At 56.6% G+C, this 17,638-nt stretch overlaps 1 protein-coding gene across 1 annotated transcript; it reads right to left on the minus strand.

Moving 5' to 3' along the window:
- Window positions 1-8,057: 8,057 nt before the first annotated feature.
- Window positions 8,058-12,530, minus strand: LOC135577553 (ubiquitin carboxyl-terminal hydrolase 36-like). The gene is made up of 11 exons (XM_065047689.1): window positions 12,281-12,530; window positions 11,986-12,207; window positions 11,592-11,702; window positions 11,195-11,297; window positions 10,796-10,863; window positions 10,355-10,425; window positions 10,089-10,171; window positions 9,652-9,763; window positions 9,222-9,362; window positions 8,850-8,950; window positions 8,058-8,559 (listed from the first exon to the last, which is right to left on the minus strand). The coding sequence occupies exons 1-11, from the start codon at window positions 12,528-12,530 to the stop codon at window positions 8,058-8,060; spliced, it is 1,764 nt and encodes a 587-aa protein (XP_064903761.1).
- Window positions 12,531-17,638: the final 5,108 nt, after the last annotated feature.

Consider the following 17,638-nt stretch of genomic DNA (forward strand, 5'->3'; position numbering starts at 1 on the left):
ATCGGTCCCTTTCCCAAAACCCCTTCCGTGCTGTTGGAACGATAAAGGACTCAGCATTCCAATTTAATGTGAATCACGCAAAGCCATTTACTACAGAAACAAGCTTCCTTATATATGCAACTATTCTCCGATCGCACGTCCACGCTCCAAGCATGTATTCACTCATTGGATATCATCTATGTTCCCGAGCTGTCCACACGCTGGAGTCCCACTGATGACAGGTCCGTTGATTTACGTCACGTTGAGGCCTTGTTATTGTAGAAATGCCTCTCTCCCAGAGCAGGTCCTGTTTTCAGCTTTTCGGAGTGGCCTTGAGATTCCTTTGGGCCTGACTAATTCAACAATAAATCTCCATCTAACAGAAACCCCTCCACACACGGATGCTGAGGGAGCTGGCTGAGGTCATTGCTGGACCACTCTTCATCATCTTTGCCAAGTCTTGGGAAACGGGAGAGGTGCCTGAGGACTGGAGGAAAGCAAATGTCACTGTAGTCTTCAAAAAGGACAAGAAGGAGGACCTGGGTAACTATAGACCAGTCAGGCTCACCTCCATCCCTGGGAAACGGCTGGAATGACTTATGCTTGGTGCCATCTCAAGGCATATCAAGGATAAGAGGGTCATTAGGGGCAGTCAACATGACCTCCCAAGGGGAAGTCGTGCTTGACCAACCTCATTGACTTTTTTGAGGACATAACAAGATGGATGGATGATGGCAGAGCGGTGGACGTGATCTACCTTGACTTGAGTAAGGCATTTGACACAGTCTCCCACAGCATCCTCACAGCTAAACTGAGGGAGTGCGGTCTGGATGAGCGGGTAGTGAGGTGACTGCGAACTGGCTGAAGGGAAGAAGCCAGAGAGTCGTGGTCAATGGGGCAGAGTCCAGTTGGAGGACTGTATCTAGTGCAGTGCCTCAGGGGTCAGTACTGGGGCCTGTATTATTCAATACATTAATTAACGATTTAGACGAGGGAATAGAGCGACTTCCAGCAAGTTTGCTGATGACACCGAGCTGGGAGGAGTGGCTGACACGCCAGAGGCTGTGCTGCCATCCAGAGACCTGGACAGGCTGGAGAGTTGGGCGGGGAAAAATTAAATGAAATATAACAAGGGCAAGTGCAGAGTCTTGAATCTGGGCAGGAACAACCCCAGGTTCCAGTATAAGTTTATAAGTTGGTGTCACGGAGGCACCCCGGAGTTAGTTTGAGGGACAAGAGGGTGAAGAAGTGAGAAGTAGGGTTTTAGCCCTTCAAAGTGACTTGAATACAGGTTCAGATATCAGTTGAGTAAATTATTAAGGGCCAGCAACTAATACAACAGGAGGTCCACAGTGTGCATGCACGTGGCTTCACCCAAAACAATGCCGGAGCCACCCCTGAGTCCGGGAAGAGTCCACACTTGCCTGAACACGGCGTGGGATTATTTTTAAATACACGTGCAAATGTGCACGGAATATTACACGTGCTTATGTGGAAGCACGGGAGGACACATGCAAATGTGCACGGAAAGTATAAACACATGTGCAAAATGTGCACGGAAAGTAGATGCACTCACAATCCTGCGAGGGTTAATTTTACTCACACCCGTGGCGGCAAGGCAAGCGGAGTCTTTGTCCCGGGCAGGGGGCGCCGTGGCTCCTGGTGTCAGTGGCTCAGCTCGTGCTCCAAGAGACCCGCAACAATGGGCGGACTCTCGACGAGAGTCCCGTTTTTTTATTGGGTGATCAGATCTGACTGTGGGCATTCCAGAAGCTTCTCTGCACCACCACACTGCCTGTGGGGGTGCCCCTGAAGCCTCCAAACATCCCCCACACTGGCCACGGTCGTCCAGCGGCTCCCTGGCACCTCGTCACTCCCTTCTCCTAACAGCCCTGGCCAGGGGGCTCTGGGGCCAAACGAAAGAAACTGTAGCAAAGAGAGAGGGAGATGTGTCTACTCCTTCCATGATGAAGGAGGGAGGGGGAGATAAGGGGGTTTGCTTTCTGCCACAGTTGGGGAATGACCTATTAGAGAGCAGCATAGAAGAAAGGGACCTGGGGGTCCTGGGGACAGCAGGATGAGCACGAGCCAGCACTGGGCCCTTGTGGCCAGGAAGGTACCTGGGGTGGATGAGAAGGCGGGTGGTCAGTAGGTCAGAGAGGTTCTCCTGCCCCTCTGCTCTGCCCTGGGGAGACCACACCTGGAATACTGTGTCCAGTTGTGGCCCCTCAGTTCCAGCAGGACAGGGAACTGCTGGAGAGAGTCCAGCGCAGGGCAACAAAGATGCTGAAGGGAGTGGAGCATCTCCCGTGTGAGGAAAGGCTGAGGGAGCTGGGGCTCTGGAACTAGAGAAGAGGAGACTGAGCGGTGACCTTATTAATGTTTACAAATATATAAAGGGTGAGTGTCAGGAGATGGAGCCAGGCTCTTCTCGGTGAGAACCAACGGTAGGACAGGGGAAATGCCTTCAAACTGGAACACAAGAGATTCCACTTACATTTGAGAAGAAACTTCTTCATGGGAAGGGTGACAGAACACTGGACCAAGCTGCCCAGGGGGGTTGTGGAGTCTCCTTCTGTGCAGACATTCCAACCCGCCTGGACACCTTCCTGTGTAACCTCATCTGGGTGTTCCTGCTCCATGGGGGGATTGCACTGGATGAGCTTTCCAGGTCCCTTCCAACCCCTGACATTCTGGGATTCTGTGATGCCACAGGCTAACTACTCAAGAATTACACCTGCTTTGACAAGTAAGGACGTGAAAAAGCTTCAGTTTTTCTCCTGAAGAACAAGGAGTTCCCTTACGGCACGGTCCTCTTTCTCCTATTAGTGACAGTGGCACTAATTCCAAGCCACGCTTGAGAGCCGCTTTATTTTTCCTTGTGTCCAAAGCTCATCCCGCTCATCCCTGGGAAGGACTCCTGCCAGTCTCTGCAAAGCACATCTCTCCAACCTTGTGTCATCCACAGGTTTCTGTTCAGCCCAGGACACTTCTCCCCATCCCTTCAGCACACTGCCAGCTCTCAGGTTTTCAGCTGCATGGAGTCAGGCCGCTCCCTTCAAAGTCTTCCCTACAAAAGTCTTCTCTACTTGCTGATGCCAACTATATCGCCTCATATGATGTACGGCTCCACGCTCCTTCTGCAGAGCTCCATGGACGGGGCAGTCTTCCTCTTTCTTTCATGGTTATTCACCTTTGCTTGTTTTGTTTTGTTGTTGTCAGGTTTATTTGTTCTGTGGGGACCTCTGCAGCTCCTCCGGCCAGGGTCACCCCTACCCTCCCAGCTCTTCCCAGGGCCAGGAGGGAGGCAGGGGTGTCGGGATCAGCCCAAGGGTGCTGGCCACCAGTGTCCAACGTGCCCCTGAAGTCTCTGTCTGCTCTGCCCACACTGACCCTCACCTGCGCAGGGAGCAGAGCCCTCCCGGCCTGGGACAGGAGTTGGGATGTTTGCTCCTTCCTGCCAGCCTCCACAGACACCCCACTGTCCTCACTGTTCCTCGTAGATGACCCGGAGCTTCTCCTGGCACACGTCTGCCTGCTGGCGCCCGATGAGCCCCAGGCACACACAGCCTGTCACGCAGCCCGCTAGCCTGCCTGCCCAGAGACCCAGCTTCCTGCCACCAGCCCCATGGGCCTGGCCACGCTCCTTCCTGCCCCTGGGCAAGGCTGAGCCCAGGGCGGTGCCCCGAATGGGAAGCCCAAGAAGGCTGCGAGAGACCCAGCAAAGCTCCCACGGGGAGCCCGTGTGCGAGCCCAGGTTCAAAAGGGCAGCAGGAATCCCCGTGGGCCCCACATGGGGCAGGCAGGGCTCTGCAGCTTCCCGGCAGATTTGGCAGCAGCCGTGGCTGGAGCTAAGCTGCCGTGGGGCAGGGAGGGTCCCTCGGCAGGGCTGTGGCTCACCCAGGAACATGACGTCCTCCTCACGCAAGGGCTCCTGCGGGCTCTGCAGGTACGGCAGGCTCTGGCGCAGGTAGTCCTCCACTCTGCTGCTGTCCTCCCTGAGCTGGTGAGAGCACCAGGGGACAGGGCTGTCGCAAAGCCTCCCCCGACGCCCAGGACTGGCCTCGCCTGCCTTCCCCTGCCCAGACACCCATGGTGCCCAGCACGCAGCTGGCGCCGCGGTCTGGAGGGAGCCGGGGTCTGGGTGTCAGAGTCCATTAGCAGCCGTCCTAAATGCCACCGCGCCAGCTTTATTTACCCGGAGCCATCCTGCTCCTTCGTCGGCAGCTTGCTGGATCTGCACTCTTTTCAGAGTGACACGGTAAACAGCTCCTTCTTTTGCTTCTTCACCCCATCCTGAATTGTGCCCTGCCAGGAGAAGGGGCACTAACACCCAGCACTGACGGCCGCTGCATGAACATTTTGATCCACAAGGGTTAGTACCAGTTCTCTCAGGAGCTCTGCTGGTGCAGAGACTGTTGGAACTTGCAGCTGTGAACAGGAGGGAGCACATGAAAGCAAGAACATCGCTTTGAGCTACAAAACCAAGACTGAGCTGTGTTGCCACGGGTGAACTGATCTGATCTGCTGGGCTGTGCATTTAGGTTTTCTGTGTAATACTGAAGTGATCTAGAGTAGGCTGAGGCAGATACAGGCTTGAATAATCTGACTAAAATGTGTTGTCTTCTTTTTTCTTCTCTTCATTGGGTTAAAAGGGAAATAATTGCAGTCTTGCAAGAATTCAGCTTATCTGTGGGTCTCTTGTTTTTCTTTCATGCTGCATTCATTCTATCTGATTTCACTAAATCCTACAAGGGTTTTATGACCCTCTCACAGCCCTGCTACAGTGCCAAGTGGGCATCATTAAACCAGACTCCTCCTTCACAGCTTGCTTTTCAGCGCTGTTTGGATTTGCAGGGAGGAGCAAAGAACAAGAGAATAGTAGACAATGAGGTACCAATTAACTTTTGAAATACGTATACTGGTCCCCCTGCAACCGCATAATGTTTGTCATCATACACAGCGCTTGAACAATTAAAATATCAGGGCTTTTAAGTACCACAGCGTTAAGCACAGCAATAGCTAAATTAGAGAGGATTTCTTTCGAGGACACTGCAACAAAATCCTGGTTTGGGGAGGCTGGGGTTTGGGTTCTTTATGAGCTGTTTGTTTTTACCTCCTCCGTCTCTAAAATATCCCCTAGTCACACAGAATGGTCCGTACGCCAGTGACTTGCCTCTTGAATGCTCTGTGGAGTCTCCACGTCTTCCTTGGTTGGTTCCTCAGACTCTCCTGAAGGCTGTGCAGGGACTCCACATCTTCCTCGCGTGTCTTCCTCCTGGGTGTCCTCCTCCTTTGTCTCCTCCAACATCTCCAAAGACACAGGTTCCGAAAAGAGAAATTCTGAGCCTGTTTGAAAACAACAGAAAGGCAGTTTTGAAATGCCGATAGCACAACATTTACTTTTCATGTCCTTTCTCTTTCTCTCTCCCTTGTGAAACACAACAATTGAAAAAGATCAGCACACAGACAAGGAAGATGCTCAGTCACGTTCATTAGGTGCAGCGCCAGCCCCTCTCAGCCCAGGGCACGGTTACCTGCAGCCAAGGCCCCTTCCAGCTCCCCTCGGTCGCTGCTTTCTCTATCACAGTCGGTGCCGCTGTTCAGTGGCCTGAGCCGGTAACCCAGACAGCGCATCTTCTTCTGCCTCGCCTGCCCTGCGTGTGTCAGTGCGGTGCTAAGGCTTCCTCCACCAGGACACTTCCAGATTGAGAAAATGGGTACTGAACATGTTTCTGGAAGCCACCTGTTTTTCTACGGGAGGCAAAAATGCTTTTCCCAGCAGAAGTCAGCTCCAGCCCTTCTCCCTTTTTGCTGTTATGACTCTTGTCTTCCAGCCTGTGCAAACTCCGAGCTTTCCAAAGCCCAGACTCCTACCCTCCAGCTCAGTCAGAACGCAGCATTAACACTTGCTTTTGCATTCAGTTATTTCATGTTCACTCTTAAGATCCCTCAGAATCTTCTCTCTCTCTGACTCTCCTTATTTCCATCTTTTAGAATCTTCTCACCTCTGCTGAGGCTGCTTCTCGCAGATCAACACCTGCCAGAAGCTCCCAGTGCTAAAGATCACTGCGAGGCTTTTTCTTTCCTATGCTACCATTGTTACTGTCGGTAACAATTCCAATCTGACCCACCCAGCTTTGAGATGCACCTTCGTTTTGATGCCAAAAATGCATCTGCAGTTCACAACAGTGACACAAGGATCCTGTGGGACACAGGAAACATTTCCATTACTAACAAAAAGAGTGTCAATGATTTACAGCCTGCAAGTGATGCGTATCACTTGTGATCTATAAATCCTTGCTCTCACTGGGATTCACCTTAATACTTGGCCCTCCCTCCTTCCCATTGTTCGCTCTACCCACGCTCTTTTGTTTTGTTTTCATTACATCCTTTGAGACAGACTTCTACCCGTTTGCAAAAATACCAGGACAAGAAAATATAAACCCTGGCTGTGACCTTGAGGCACTATTACAATGCAAAGATAGACTGTGCGATAGAATCATTTTGGTTGAAAAACACCTCTAAGATCATGGAGTCCAACCGTTCCCCACCCCCGGCACTGACCTGTGTCCTGAGACCCTCATCTCAGGTCTGTCCAACCCTCCAGGGATGGTGACTCCAGCACTGCCCTGGGCAGCCTGTTCCAATGCCCCACAGCCCTTTGGGGGAGAAATTGTTCCCCACATCCAACCTCAACCTCCCCTGGCGCAACTTGAGGCCGTTTCCTCTGCTCCTGGCGCTTGTTCCTGGGGAGCAGAGCCCGACCCCCCTGGCTCCAAGCTCCTTTCAGGCAGTTCAGAGATCAGAAGGTCTCCCCTCAGCTCCTGTTCTCCAGATGAACCTCCAGGTCCCTCAGCCGCTCCTCATCAGACATGTGCTCCAGCTTGGTGAGGCCAAGTCCCAGGTGGCCGGTGAGGGAACAGGTGGGATTGGGGAGGGGTGAGGGGCAAATTCATCCATAAAATGTCCAGCCTCACAGGGCTGCTCTCCTGCCCATCCAGATGTCTCCAGGAGACCCCCTGGATCAATACCCATTGTAGAATGCTGCTATCACTTCTTGTATACGATGAAAAATGATAGAAAACAACTCGGAAAGAAAAACCCCTCTTTTATGAGATCATGTTTGAAATCTTCACCATGAGGTATCTGACGGAAAGCTCTCCCAGGAGTTGTCCGAGTGCTGAGGACTGTCTCTCAGCCGTTCCTCCCAGCAGAGCTGTTCCAGCCTCGGATCCTCCCTGTGGCTCCTCTGGCCGCTCCCGCTGTCCCGCCAGCCCAGCCGGTTCCCGAGGGAACGCTCCAGTTTCTTGCCCGGTGTCCCGGTGGCAGCGCCCCGGCCCCACAGGGACCCAGCGCGGGGCTGGGGCGGGCACAGGAACCGGCAGCAGCAGGTGAGGACGTGCACGGTGGTCCCCTCTGCTCTCCTTCCCTGGGGGGCCGCCCTGCAGTTATTGACATAAAGAACAACTTGGTGGTCTAAATAAAAGAGGCTGCTGTGAGCTAAGAGGAGAAAACAAAAAGGGGAGCCCAGAGAAAGGGGAGGGGAAAAGACACAGACAGGGAGAGGGAAGTGGGGGAGTAGAAGAATCAGAAGGGTTTTCCCTTAGAAGCAGAAAGGAAAAAAGGAAGGAAACTTTAAGAACAGAACCCCCAGATCCGTCCCCAGCCCCAGCTGCACAGCGGCGCCCAGAGAGCCGGTGCAGCCGCTGCCTGGGGAGGAGGCGACTCTGCAGCCTCCAGCTGTGGTGTCTCCAGCTCCCATCGCCCCCGGGGACACGCTGCCCTGACAAGGCTGGCAAGGCTGCCCTGCTCCAGGGACTGGCGCAGCCACCCCGCCGTCCTGAGCAAGGAGGCAGCAGCCAATTCTCCAGCCTCTGCAGGGATGGGAACAAGAGCGGGGGCCTGGCTCCGCACCCCAGCCCAGAGGGAGGGCAGAGCCCTGGGGTTTAGGCGCTCTCCCCGCCCGCCTCCTGCTTAGCAAGGTACCAGCATCATTCCTGCACTCCCCAACACAAGCCCCGGCTCCGGAGGCACGAGGCACCTACTAAAGTCTCTGGGCAGAAGCTCAGACTCACCTATGTGTCGGAAAGCGCCAGCTTCTTGGCCGGTGGTGGTGACATGGTGCTGCTGGGCTGCGGAGCAGCCCTGGCCGACAAGAAGGCTTTCAGATTTGCCAGCACCAGGCTCGGAGAAGCCCTGCTGCGAGGGTCCCTTGCCGGTGTCCCGGTGTTCTCCCCGCTGCTCCACGGCTCCTGGCCAGGGATGGGCTCCGGCAGCCCAGGGGAGGCGGGCAGGGGCCCGGGCTCCCAGCAGCGCTTCCGGGGAACCTGCGCTTTGGCCCCACTGGTGTGACTGGGGCCACAAAGTCCTGGAGCCGCTCTGGGCGCGGGTGGCGGCTGCGAGGAGCGCGGCTTCTTGGGCCTCTGGGCTGCGTCACCGGGAAACGCTGCAGCCGCGCGTTTGGCTTTCAGGGCCAGCTTGGGTGACGGTGACCCAGAAGGCAGCTTGACACGGCCAGGCAGGCTGGAGGCAGCTTTGGAAACGGGACCCTCTGAGCTCTTCCCCGGGCTGGGGATCCTGGGGAAGGCAGAGCAGGGCGCGTGTTAACTGCCAGTGTCGGAGCGACTGCAACACTCTCGTCATAGCTGCGCACGAGAACCAGGAGCCAGAAGCTCCGAGGAGGTGAGGAGCTCTTGAGCTGCCGCAAAACCACAACAAACGGCTGCCGCCCTCCCCTGAGCCAGCACACGCACGTGGGCACTGGGGCTACTTGGGCCAAGCTCCTTCCCACATCCAGGCATGTGCCCCCAGCCCTGTCCCACACTCTGAGCAGGGACAGAGGGGCCGGGGACACAGGGCACGCTCACCTGAGGTAGAACAGCACATACGCCTGCTGGTTAAGGACCACCTTGATGTTACTGGGGCGGACCACGTTGTCATTCATTTGGTACCACTGCCTGTCGCTGGCCTGCGGAGGGAGAGAGAACGGGGTTGGGCTGTGTCCAGGGACGCTCCTGGCCTGAGAAGCAGCAGGAACAGCGCCCGTCGGCAGAGCTCCGCTCCCCAAAACCCGCAGGTGACCCCGGGCAGGTGAGGGGTCTCTGCAAGAGCAGAACTCCACGCTTCCTGTGATGGAGCACAGCCCGTACCCCACAGTGCTCCACACCACGCACCTCTGCTGAGCATCCTCCTGCCGACCCCCAGCACAGAGAGGTGCCAAGAGAGCGCCCTGGGCTCACCTTCACGTAGCAGTAGTAGTGTCCTGCGTGGCTGCTGTACCCCGAGTGCACCAGCACCGCGTAGAGCCCGTACATGACCGGATCCCCGCTGGTCTGGGACATGTACGGGCGGATGTTCAGGAGCTCAGGGTAGCCCACGTCCTGCAGAGAGAGGATGTCTCAGAAGCCTGCACAGCAGATGGCAAGAGCAGCTCAGCTGTCCTACGAGTCCCGTCTCGCGAGGGAGGGGGAACCCGCTGTCCACAGGCAGAGCCCACGGTGAGGAAGATGCCGGGATGAGCCAAACTCCCACCACAGCACAGCACAGCTGGGGAAGGGCTGCAGGACTGCGGTAGAGCTCGCACCGCGCACAGAACCACCTCCCACCCTGCTCGGGGCAGCAGGGCCTCGGGACAGGACACAGCCCCGCTCTGGATTGCTGAGCACTCACCTTTGTGATCTTGCCTCCGGTGAAGTCGGCAAAACGCTTCAGAGCAAGCGTGAGAACCTTGGGCGCTCGGTGGATGGTGAAGCGTTTGGTTGCCGACACTTTCTTCTTGCATCTGCACAGGGAGAGCTTGAGCTGTTCACGCTGTTCCACCACCCAGGTGCTTGCCAGCCCTGGCCAAGCCACAAACCCCACGGAAGTGACCCTGCTGAGAGCGGGTTCTGCTCCAGGGCACCTGCTCACAGCCAGGTCTGCTGGCTCAGGTCCCCGTCTCAAGACGAGGGAGATGAGGAGTGACAGGCTTCATCGCAGGCTTCACAGCCACGCACCTCACGGTTTAGCGGTGGAGCAGGTAGAGAAGCCCTCCTGTACTGCAGCTGCCCTCCTGCTTCCCACCAGCACACCCGCGGCCCCTTCCCGCCCCAGCCCCGCACACTCACTTGTCACACAGGTAGGCGTTCTCTCCGCCCAGCAGGTCTGGCTTCACAAACAGCTCCAGTGCCTGCTCTACGTTTGCGGCTTGCTTCCAGGACAGAGGAGAGGTCAGGGCCAGGCAGAGGAGGCAGCGCAACAACAGAAGCTGATTCCCTCTTGCCTGCACCGTGCCTGACACTGGCAGGTTAAACAGCCTCGAGCAGTAGCGGTGCAGCTGCAGGAACATCCCCTGCAGAGCAGAGCTCCTCCCCACCTGACCCTGCCCCGGTACCGTGATCTCCACCGGCAGGTCCAGACAGGGGTCAAAGGTGTCCGAGACTGCTTTGCACATCGAGCACTTCACTGCAAGAGAACGAGCAGTGAGCACCCCCTGGCACAACACGGCACCACCACCCCCAGCACAGCGCAGGCGGCTGCCGTGTTGCCCTTTTCCGCGTTTGGGCTCTGGGACGGCAGCACCAGCATTCGCAGCCTGTACGTGCTGGGACAACAAGTGTTGCGGGACAGCTGGCAACGTGGGTTCCTTTGCTGGTGGCAATGAGCTGGGGACCCACAGCCAGCAGCTTCGTGGCCCACAGATACCAAAACACTGACCAGCTGCAGCTCTGCATAATTTGCACATGCTTAGTGACTTTCCCAAGTTATTGCAAGGCTCTCGGGGAAACAGCAGCCCTGAGAGTCACAGGCCCAGGCCCTGGCAGCCAGCACTCACCACGGGACCGCAGGGAACCGCCAAAGATCTGGTGGATCAGGGTGGTGGCTTGGGTCTGGCGATCCAACCTAGAGACGGCAGCTGGGATCACACAGCGCCCGTCCCAAGAGCCACCCCCACGGGCCAGCGCTGTGTCCTCAGGATCCAAACCCAGCCCAGTCACAGGATTTGGGGACAGAACCGCAGCTGTGCTGGGGTGGAGGTGTCAGGAGAAGGCAGACAGCAGCCCAGGGCTGTGTCACAGAGGGGCAGAGAGCTGGGCCATCCACCCCAGACCCTGGAGTCAGCACCTCCCTCCATGAGCCCAGCCCGGGGGACACGTTCACCCCACAGTCCCCTCCCACGGGCACAGGGGACCAGCAGACAAGGGCAGTTGTCACCACCAGAGGCCCCACATACTCGGTGCAGTCGGGCAGGCAGGCCTTCTGCATGGCATCGATGGTGAAACGGAGGAACTCGTGTGCGTCCTCTTGCCTGCCCAAGCGGATGTGCGGGGCGATCTCTGCAGGAGAGGGAGGGATCAGCCGCAGCACGCGCTGCAACAGAGGCAGGTCCTCCCGCCCTCCCTCGGGACAGCGACTGCGGGGTTTGAGCTCCCTCGGCCCAAACCAGACGTCAGACTCATGTGGGCCGTGGGGGAAGCCCCACAAGGCCCGTGAAGGCCCTGGCAGGCTCAGTGAGTCGTCTCGGAAGAACTTCTGCCAAGACCTGCCCTGATCTCAAAGGTTCTGCTCCTGCAATAGTCTCTGCCCTCCTGCACGGCTACAGGAGGGGACGCGAGGGCAGCCATCCTTACTCTTGAGGTCTCGGACAAGGGACACTGGCTTTATCACGCTGCCGCTGTTCGCGAACGCCTGCGTGACGTGGTTCTGCATGACGCACATCATGCAGAAGCCGCTTTGGTGACCTGGAGTGGGAGAGGAGAAGACAGAACGTTGAGGACAAACTCATCTTAGTCCTGGCTGTGTCCAGCACAGACAGAGCCTCTCAGACGCAGGATGCAGAGCTCGGGAACACTGCTACGGCCAGGAAAAGTGGATGCTCCCGTATGCAGGAATGTCCTCTCCACGGAGAAACGGGCAGGAGGGAGCAGAGAAGGCACATCCCGGCAGCCGCACAGCCCCGGCAGAGCCGTGCGCAGGGTGCTGAGCGCAGCCCCGGGACAGGCGGGCGCTCCCCTCCCCACTCACAGGTGCGGCTGTGCTCCCTGGACAGCAGGTAGTTGGCGAGCGGTGGCGTGTACGTGAGGCACTGCAGGGTGGCGTTGAGGAAACAGGTGTTTCCCAGGTTGAGCAGCCCGGCGCCGATGCGCTGGACACGCTGCCACTGCATGGCGAGGCGCCCTGCAGGGAACAGCCCCTTCTGGGGCGCAGGGACGCCGTCCCCGAGGCGCCCCGGGGTCCGGTCGCTGCCTGCGGGGAGAGAGAGGCGGGTGAGCCGCGGGCTGCGCAGCGCAGGGAGAGCCCCCCGGCCCTCTGCACCCACCCTGCTTGCCCGGCTGTCCCTCCTCAGCGCCGCGGGGGTGCTCGGCGGGCTCGGTGCGGGGGTTGAGCAGCAGGTACTTGGCCCGCAGCAGCTCCGGCTGGCCGGAGAAGCCGTGGCTGGCGGGCTGGAACTCGATCTTGTGCAGCAGCACCTTCGTGGCCGAGGTGCTCAGCAGCCGGCCCAGCGCCCCGGCCTTGCCCGCGTCCCGCCGCGCTTTCAGCAGCTCCCTCGGCTTCGCCATGCCCGCCATGGCGTGTCGCCGCACGTGCCACCGCCTCGAGGTCGCGCCGGTCTCTCGGCCTCTCCCTCTCCACCACCACACACGCTTCCCGCGTCTCCTCCTCAAGTCCCGCCCTTCGCTGCGGTCGCTCGCGCTCGGCTCGGCCCACTGACTCCTCCCCTCGCCTTCGCCGTCCGCTCCGCTCCGCGTCCAGAACAGGACTGAGCTGCGCCTGCGCGTCCCGGCAACGCCAGGGGCGGAGCCTGCCGGGGGCGGGGCTTGTTTGTGACACCATCGCGCTCCGGCCACGCCCCAGAATCATTAAATGGTCACACACTGTGGTTTCAGTGCAGGGGAACCTGGACACCGTGGTGGATTTGGCCGACAAAAGCCTCTGCAAGTCTTACAAGGCCAGGGTGCAACGTGTGCGCTGGGGGCGGAGCAAACCTGGTGTCCCGGGACAGGCTGGGATGTGACCGGCTGAGCAGTCCTGAGGAGAAGGGCGTGGGAGTTATGATGGGTTTATCTATATTTACTAGAAGTCTCTTAGCATTTTGTCATTTTATTAAACTGCGTTTCTCTCAGTCCAAATTTCTCCCTTCACTTTCGATTCTCTCCCCTATTGGGAGGGGAAGGGGTTGGGGGTGAGTGATCAGCTGCCGCGGTTGTGTTGCCAGCTCGGGTTAAACCACGACACGGGTGAAGGTCCAGAGGAACATCTGTCATGGTGGGGTCATGGGCACTTGAGCTTTGTGGAGCAGCTCAGTCAATTGGGCCTCTTCAGTCTGCTGAAGGGGACACAGGGCACTGGAAAAGCAGCGACTCCTGCTTGGGGAGATGATGGGGGAGGCAAACCCTTCTGCAGTGGCGGCTGGTGGGACAGAGGCAGCAGCCACCAACACCCTCCAGGGAGCTTTGAACGGAGCATTAGGAAAAACTGAGCAGGCGGGTGGTGCTGCCCTGCAGCAGGACACCCGGGGACTCTCGGTGATCCCCGCCTTTGGAGGTTTTCAGCTCACCAAAATGTCACCCAGCCTCACCCTGGGGTGGCTGATACCCTAAAAGAGAAACAACCACCATATTCTACCCCTCATCCACCTACCAAAACCAGGGAGAAAATACATTGATCAGGCATCATAAAAAGGCAATTCTGTCTAAGAGGTGTAATCTTTAAATATCATTTAAATATAACTTAAACAAAGGAATAGCCCTGAGAGCAAAACCAGGAGACCTGCGTGGTCAAACAGGAGATGCTGGGTAAGCTCAAGTGGAAGAGGAGGTTTTATAGATCATGGAAGGAGGGGCTGGCCACTTGGGGAGAATGTAAGGCTGTTGTCAGAGAGTGTAGGGAGGCAACTAGGAAAGCTAAGGCCTCCCTAGAATTAAACCTGGCGAGAGGGGTCAAGAACAACAGGAAAACCTTTTTCAAATATGTGGCAGATAAAACTAACAGCAGAGGCAATGTAGGCCCACTGATGAATGAGACGGGTGCCCTGGTGACAGAAGATACAGAGAAGGCAGAGTTACTGAATGCTTCTTTGTCTCTGTCTGCTCTGCCGGAGGCTGTCCTGGGGAGCCCCGTACTGCTGAGGCCCCAGAGGAAGGCAGGACAATGGAGGAGTTTGCCTGGGTTGATGAGGACTGGGTTAGGGAGCAGTTAGGCAATCTGGAGATCCATAAATCCATGGGTCCGGATGGGATGCGCCCGCAGGTGCTGAGGGAGCTGGCTGAGGTCATTGCTGGACTGCTCTCCATCATCTTTGTCAAGTCTTGAGAAACAGGAAAGGTGCCTCAGGACTGGAGGAAAGCAAATGTCACTGTAGTCTTCAAAAAGGGCAAGAAGGAGGACCCGGGCAACTGTAGGCCGGTCAGCCTCACCTCCATCCCCTGGAAACTGCTGGAACGACTCATGCTTGGTACCATCTCAAGTCATATCAGGGATAAGAGGGTCATTAGGGGCAGTCAACATGGCTTTACCAAAGGTAAGTCATGCTTGACCAACCTCATTGACTTTTATGAGGACATAACAAGATGGATGGATGATGGCAGAGTGGTGGATGTGGTCTACCGTGATTTAAATAAAGCATTTCACACAGCATCCTCACAGCTAAACTGAGGGAGTGCGGTCTAGATGACCAGGTAGTGAGGTGACTGTGAACTGGCTGAAGGGAAGAAGCAAGAGAATCGTGGTCAACGGGGCGGAGTCCAGTTGAGGCCTGTATCTAGTGCAGTGCCTCAGGGGTCAGTGCTGGGGCCTGTATTATTTAATATATTCATCAACAATTTGGACGAGGGAATAGAGTGACTGTCAGCAAGTTTGCTGATGACACCGAGCTGGGAGCAGTGGCTGACACGCCAGAGGCTGTGCTGCCATCCAGAGACCTGGACAGGCTGGAGAGTTGGGCGGGGAAAAATTTAATAAATATAACAAGGGCAAGTGTAGAGTCTTGGGAGGTTGTGGAGTCTCCTTCTCTGCAGACATTCCAACCCGCCTGGACACCTTCCTGTGTAACCTCATCTGGGTGTTCCTGCTCCATGGGGGGATTGCACTGGATGAGCTTTCCAGGTCCCTTCCAACCCCGACATTCTGGGATTCTGTGGTGCCAGAGGCTAACTACTGAAAAATTACACCTTCTTTGACAAGGAAGGACGTGAAAAAGCTTCAGTTTTTCTCCTGAAGAACAAGGAGTTCCCTTACGGCACGGTCCTCTTTCTGCTACTAGTGACAGTGGCACTAATTCCAAACCACGCTTGAGAGCCAATTTATTTTTCCGTGTGTCCAAAGCTCATCCCGCTCATCCCTGGGAAGGACTCCTGCCAGTCTCTGCAAAGCACATCTCTCCAACCTTGTGTCATCCACAGGTTTCTGTTCAGCCCAGGACACTTCTCCCCATCCCTTCAGCACACTGCCAGCTCTCAGGTTTTCAGCTGCATGGAGTCAGGCCGCTCCCTTCAAAGTCTTCCCTACAAAAGTCTTCTCTACGTGCTGATGCCAACTATATCGCCTCATACGATGTACGGCTCCACGCTCCTTCTGCAGAGCTCCATGGACGGGGCAGTCTTCCTCTTTCTTTCATGGTTATTCACCTTCGCTTGTTTTGTTTTGTTGTTGTTGGGTTTATTTGTTTGCCTGCTTGTTTCATTATTGTTGTTATTGTTGTTATTACTATTATTATGATATGCATGTCAAATATTTTCTGAAGCAACACAACACAGTTATCCCCCACAGCTTCACCAATTCCATATTTCCCCCTATCTCAAGGACGCCATGTGGAAACTGATGACTGGATGTTTTTCTGAAGCAATAACTGCCCCTTATCTGCTGCATGGCAGTCTTAATTTAACTCACTGCAGGCTCGACATGTCTTCTTTATTTTGTTGTGATGCTGGGATTTTAAAATTGTGTGAATGTTTTCATCCTTTACTGATTCACTGTCTGTTTTTCTTTTCATACCTAATTGCTGGGTAAACGAGGAGCCCTGCTCTCTGGGTCTTTACCTGAAATAAAGGACTTTCAGAGACTATTTTTTTCCCTGAGATCCTTTCTCAAAGGCCTTTTTGGAGCTGCAGGGACAGTTCCTGTGTGTGGGTAGAGGGGAAAACAGTCCCGGAATGGCAGCAGTGCCAGGGAGCACCAGCGCCTGAGGAAGGAGATGGACAGAGAGCAAACCTGACCCAGCAACTGTGGCGCAGTGCTGGAAATGGCGACGGGAGAGACCAATGTCCTGGGCACCTTCCCATCCTGTCCCTGCACCGAGGGCACAGAGCGGCCTCCTCTCTCCTGCCCCTGCGTGTCCTGGCTCTGCAGCTCACCCCGCTGAGTGAGTCCTCCCCCTGCATGGCCACACAGCTCAGCCAGCACCGGGGTGTCCTCTGCCAGCACTTTCCAGCTCAGCCCAGCCCCTGCCCAGCTCTCCCCACAGCCCCGGCTTTCTCTCCAGCCCAGCCCAGCAGAGCAGCCCAGGCTGGGCTGGCCCACGGCCGTGCCCGGCACAGGGGCTGCAGAGCTCTGGGCACTCAGCCCACAGCCCCAGCCCCTCTGAAGGGCTCAGCAGCTGCTGGGGGCACAGACGGGTCTCAGCCCCACCCACAGCCCCAGGGCTGGAGCTGGACATGGCACGAGGGCATGGAGACCAGTGCAAACCCAGGACTGCTGGTGTCAGCTCCAGTAGAGTCCCAGCACAGACGGCCTGTGCCCCTCAGTGCCAGCCCCTCTCCCCAGGCCAGAACAGGAGTGCTGCTCCAGCAGCAGAGCAGCCGGCCCCAAATGAGCGTCTGCAAAAAGGGGTTTCTCTTCCTCCTGGATTCCCCCCTGCAGGCACAGAAATGCTCCCCTGCTCTTCTCCAGGGACATCCCTTTCTCCAGGTGTCCAGGCTGCTCTGGCTGGCTCTGGTTTCCTCTCCGTGCTCCCCGCATGGCCCTGATCTGGCGATGCTGCTCTGCAGAGCCAGGGGCTGTGTTGCCCTGGGGCCGTGGGGTGTCTTTGCACTGGCCACGCTGTTCGGGGTGGGAAGCAGACCCAGCTGGATGAGCATCGCCACTGCTGAGCCCTTTCCATCTTCCCAGCTGGCTCAGTAGCCAAGGGCAGGACCGTGGGGTGTCTCTAATGGCACAAAGGGCAGGACAGGGCTGCACTAGATCCAGCCAGGGCCTTCACCAGAGGGTGTCCTGAAACACTCTCCAGTCTTATGTTACTTTGCCTGCTGGCTCCTCACAGCCTCTCCTCTCATTAGCCCATGATCTCCTGATTTCACCTTTTTGTCTGGGAGGCTCCTTCTTGGATGGTCACTTATTTTAGGAGGTGCCAGTCACTGCCTGTTGGGACTCATATGCTGTTCCTGGAAATCTCCTGACATCACTTGGCAGCTTGTGGTTCTTCTCCAGGATAGCATTTGCCATAGGACCCAAGGCAGGTGCTATCTGCATGGACATTTGTCACCACAAAGAGAAGTTTTTTTCCCATCCTTTGGTTCCTCACACATCATCCTGGCACTCTGAGCTTGTTGCTGTGACTCCATTAGGCATCCCAAGGTAGCAAAAGTCCCTTTGAGGGAGCAGTTTGTCGGGCATATTCCTGACACCAGCTTTGGAAGGGTACCCCGCCCTGAGGAGCCCCTGTGCTCTTGGTGGTGCCAGC

This window comes from Columba livia, unplaced genomic scaffold (genome assembly GCF_036013475.1).
Source record: "Columba livia isolate bColLiv1 breed racing homer unplaced genomic scaffold, bColLiv1.pat.W.v2 Scaffold_102, whole genome shotgun sequence".
In the NCBI taxonomy this organism is placed as follows: domain Eukaryota; kingdom Metazoa; phylum Chordata; class Aves; order Columbiformes; family Columbidae; genus Columba; species Columba livia.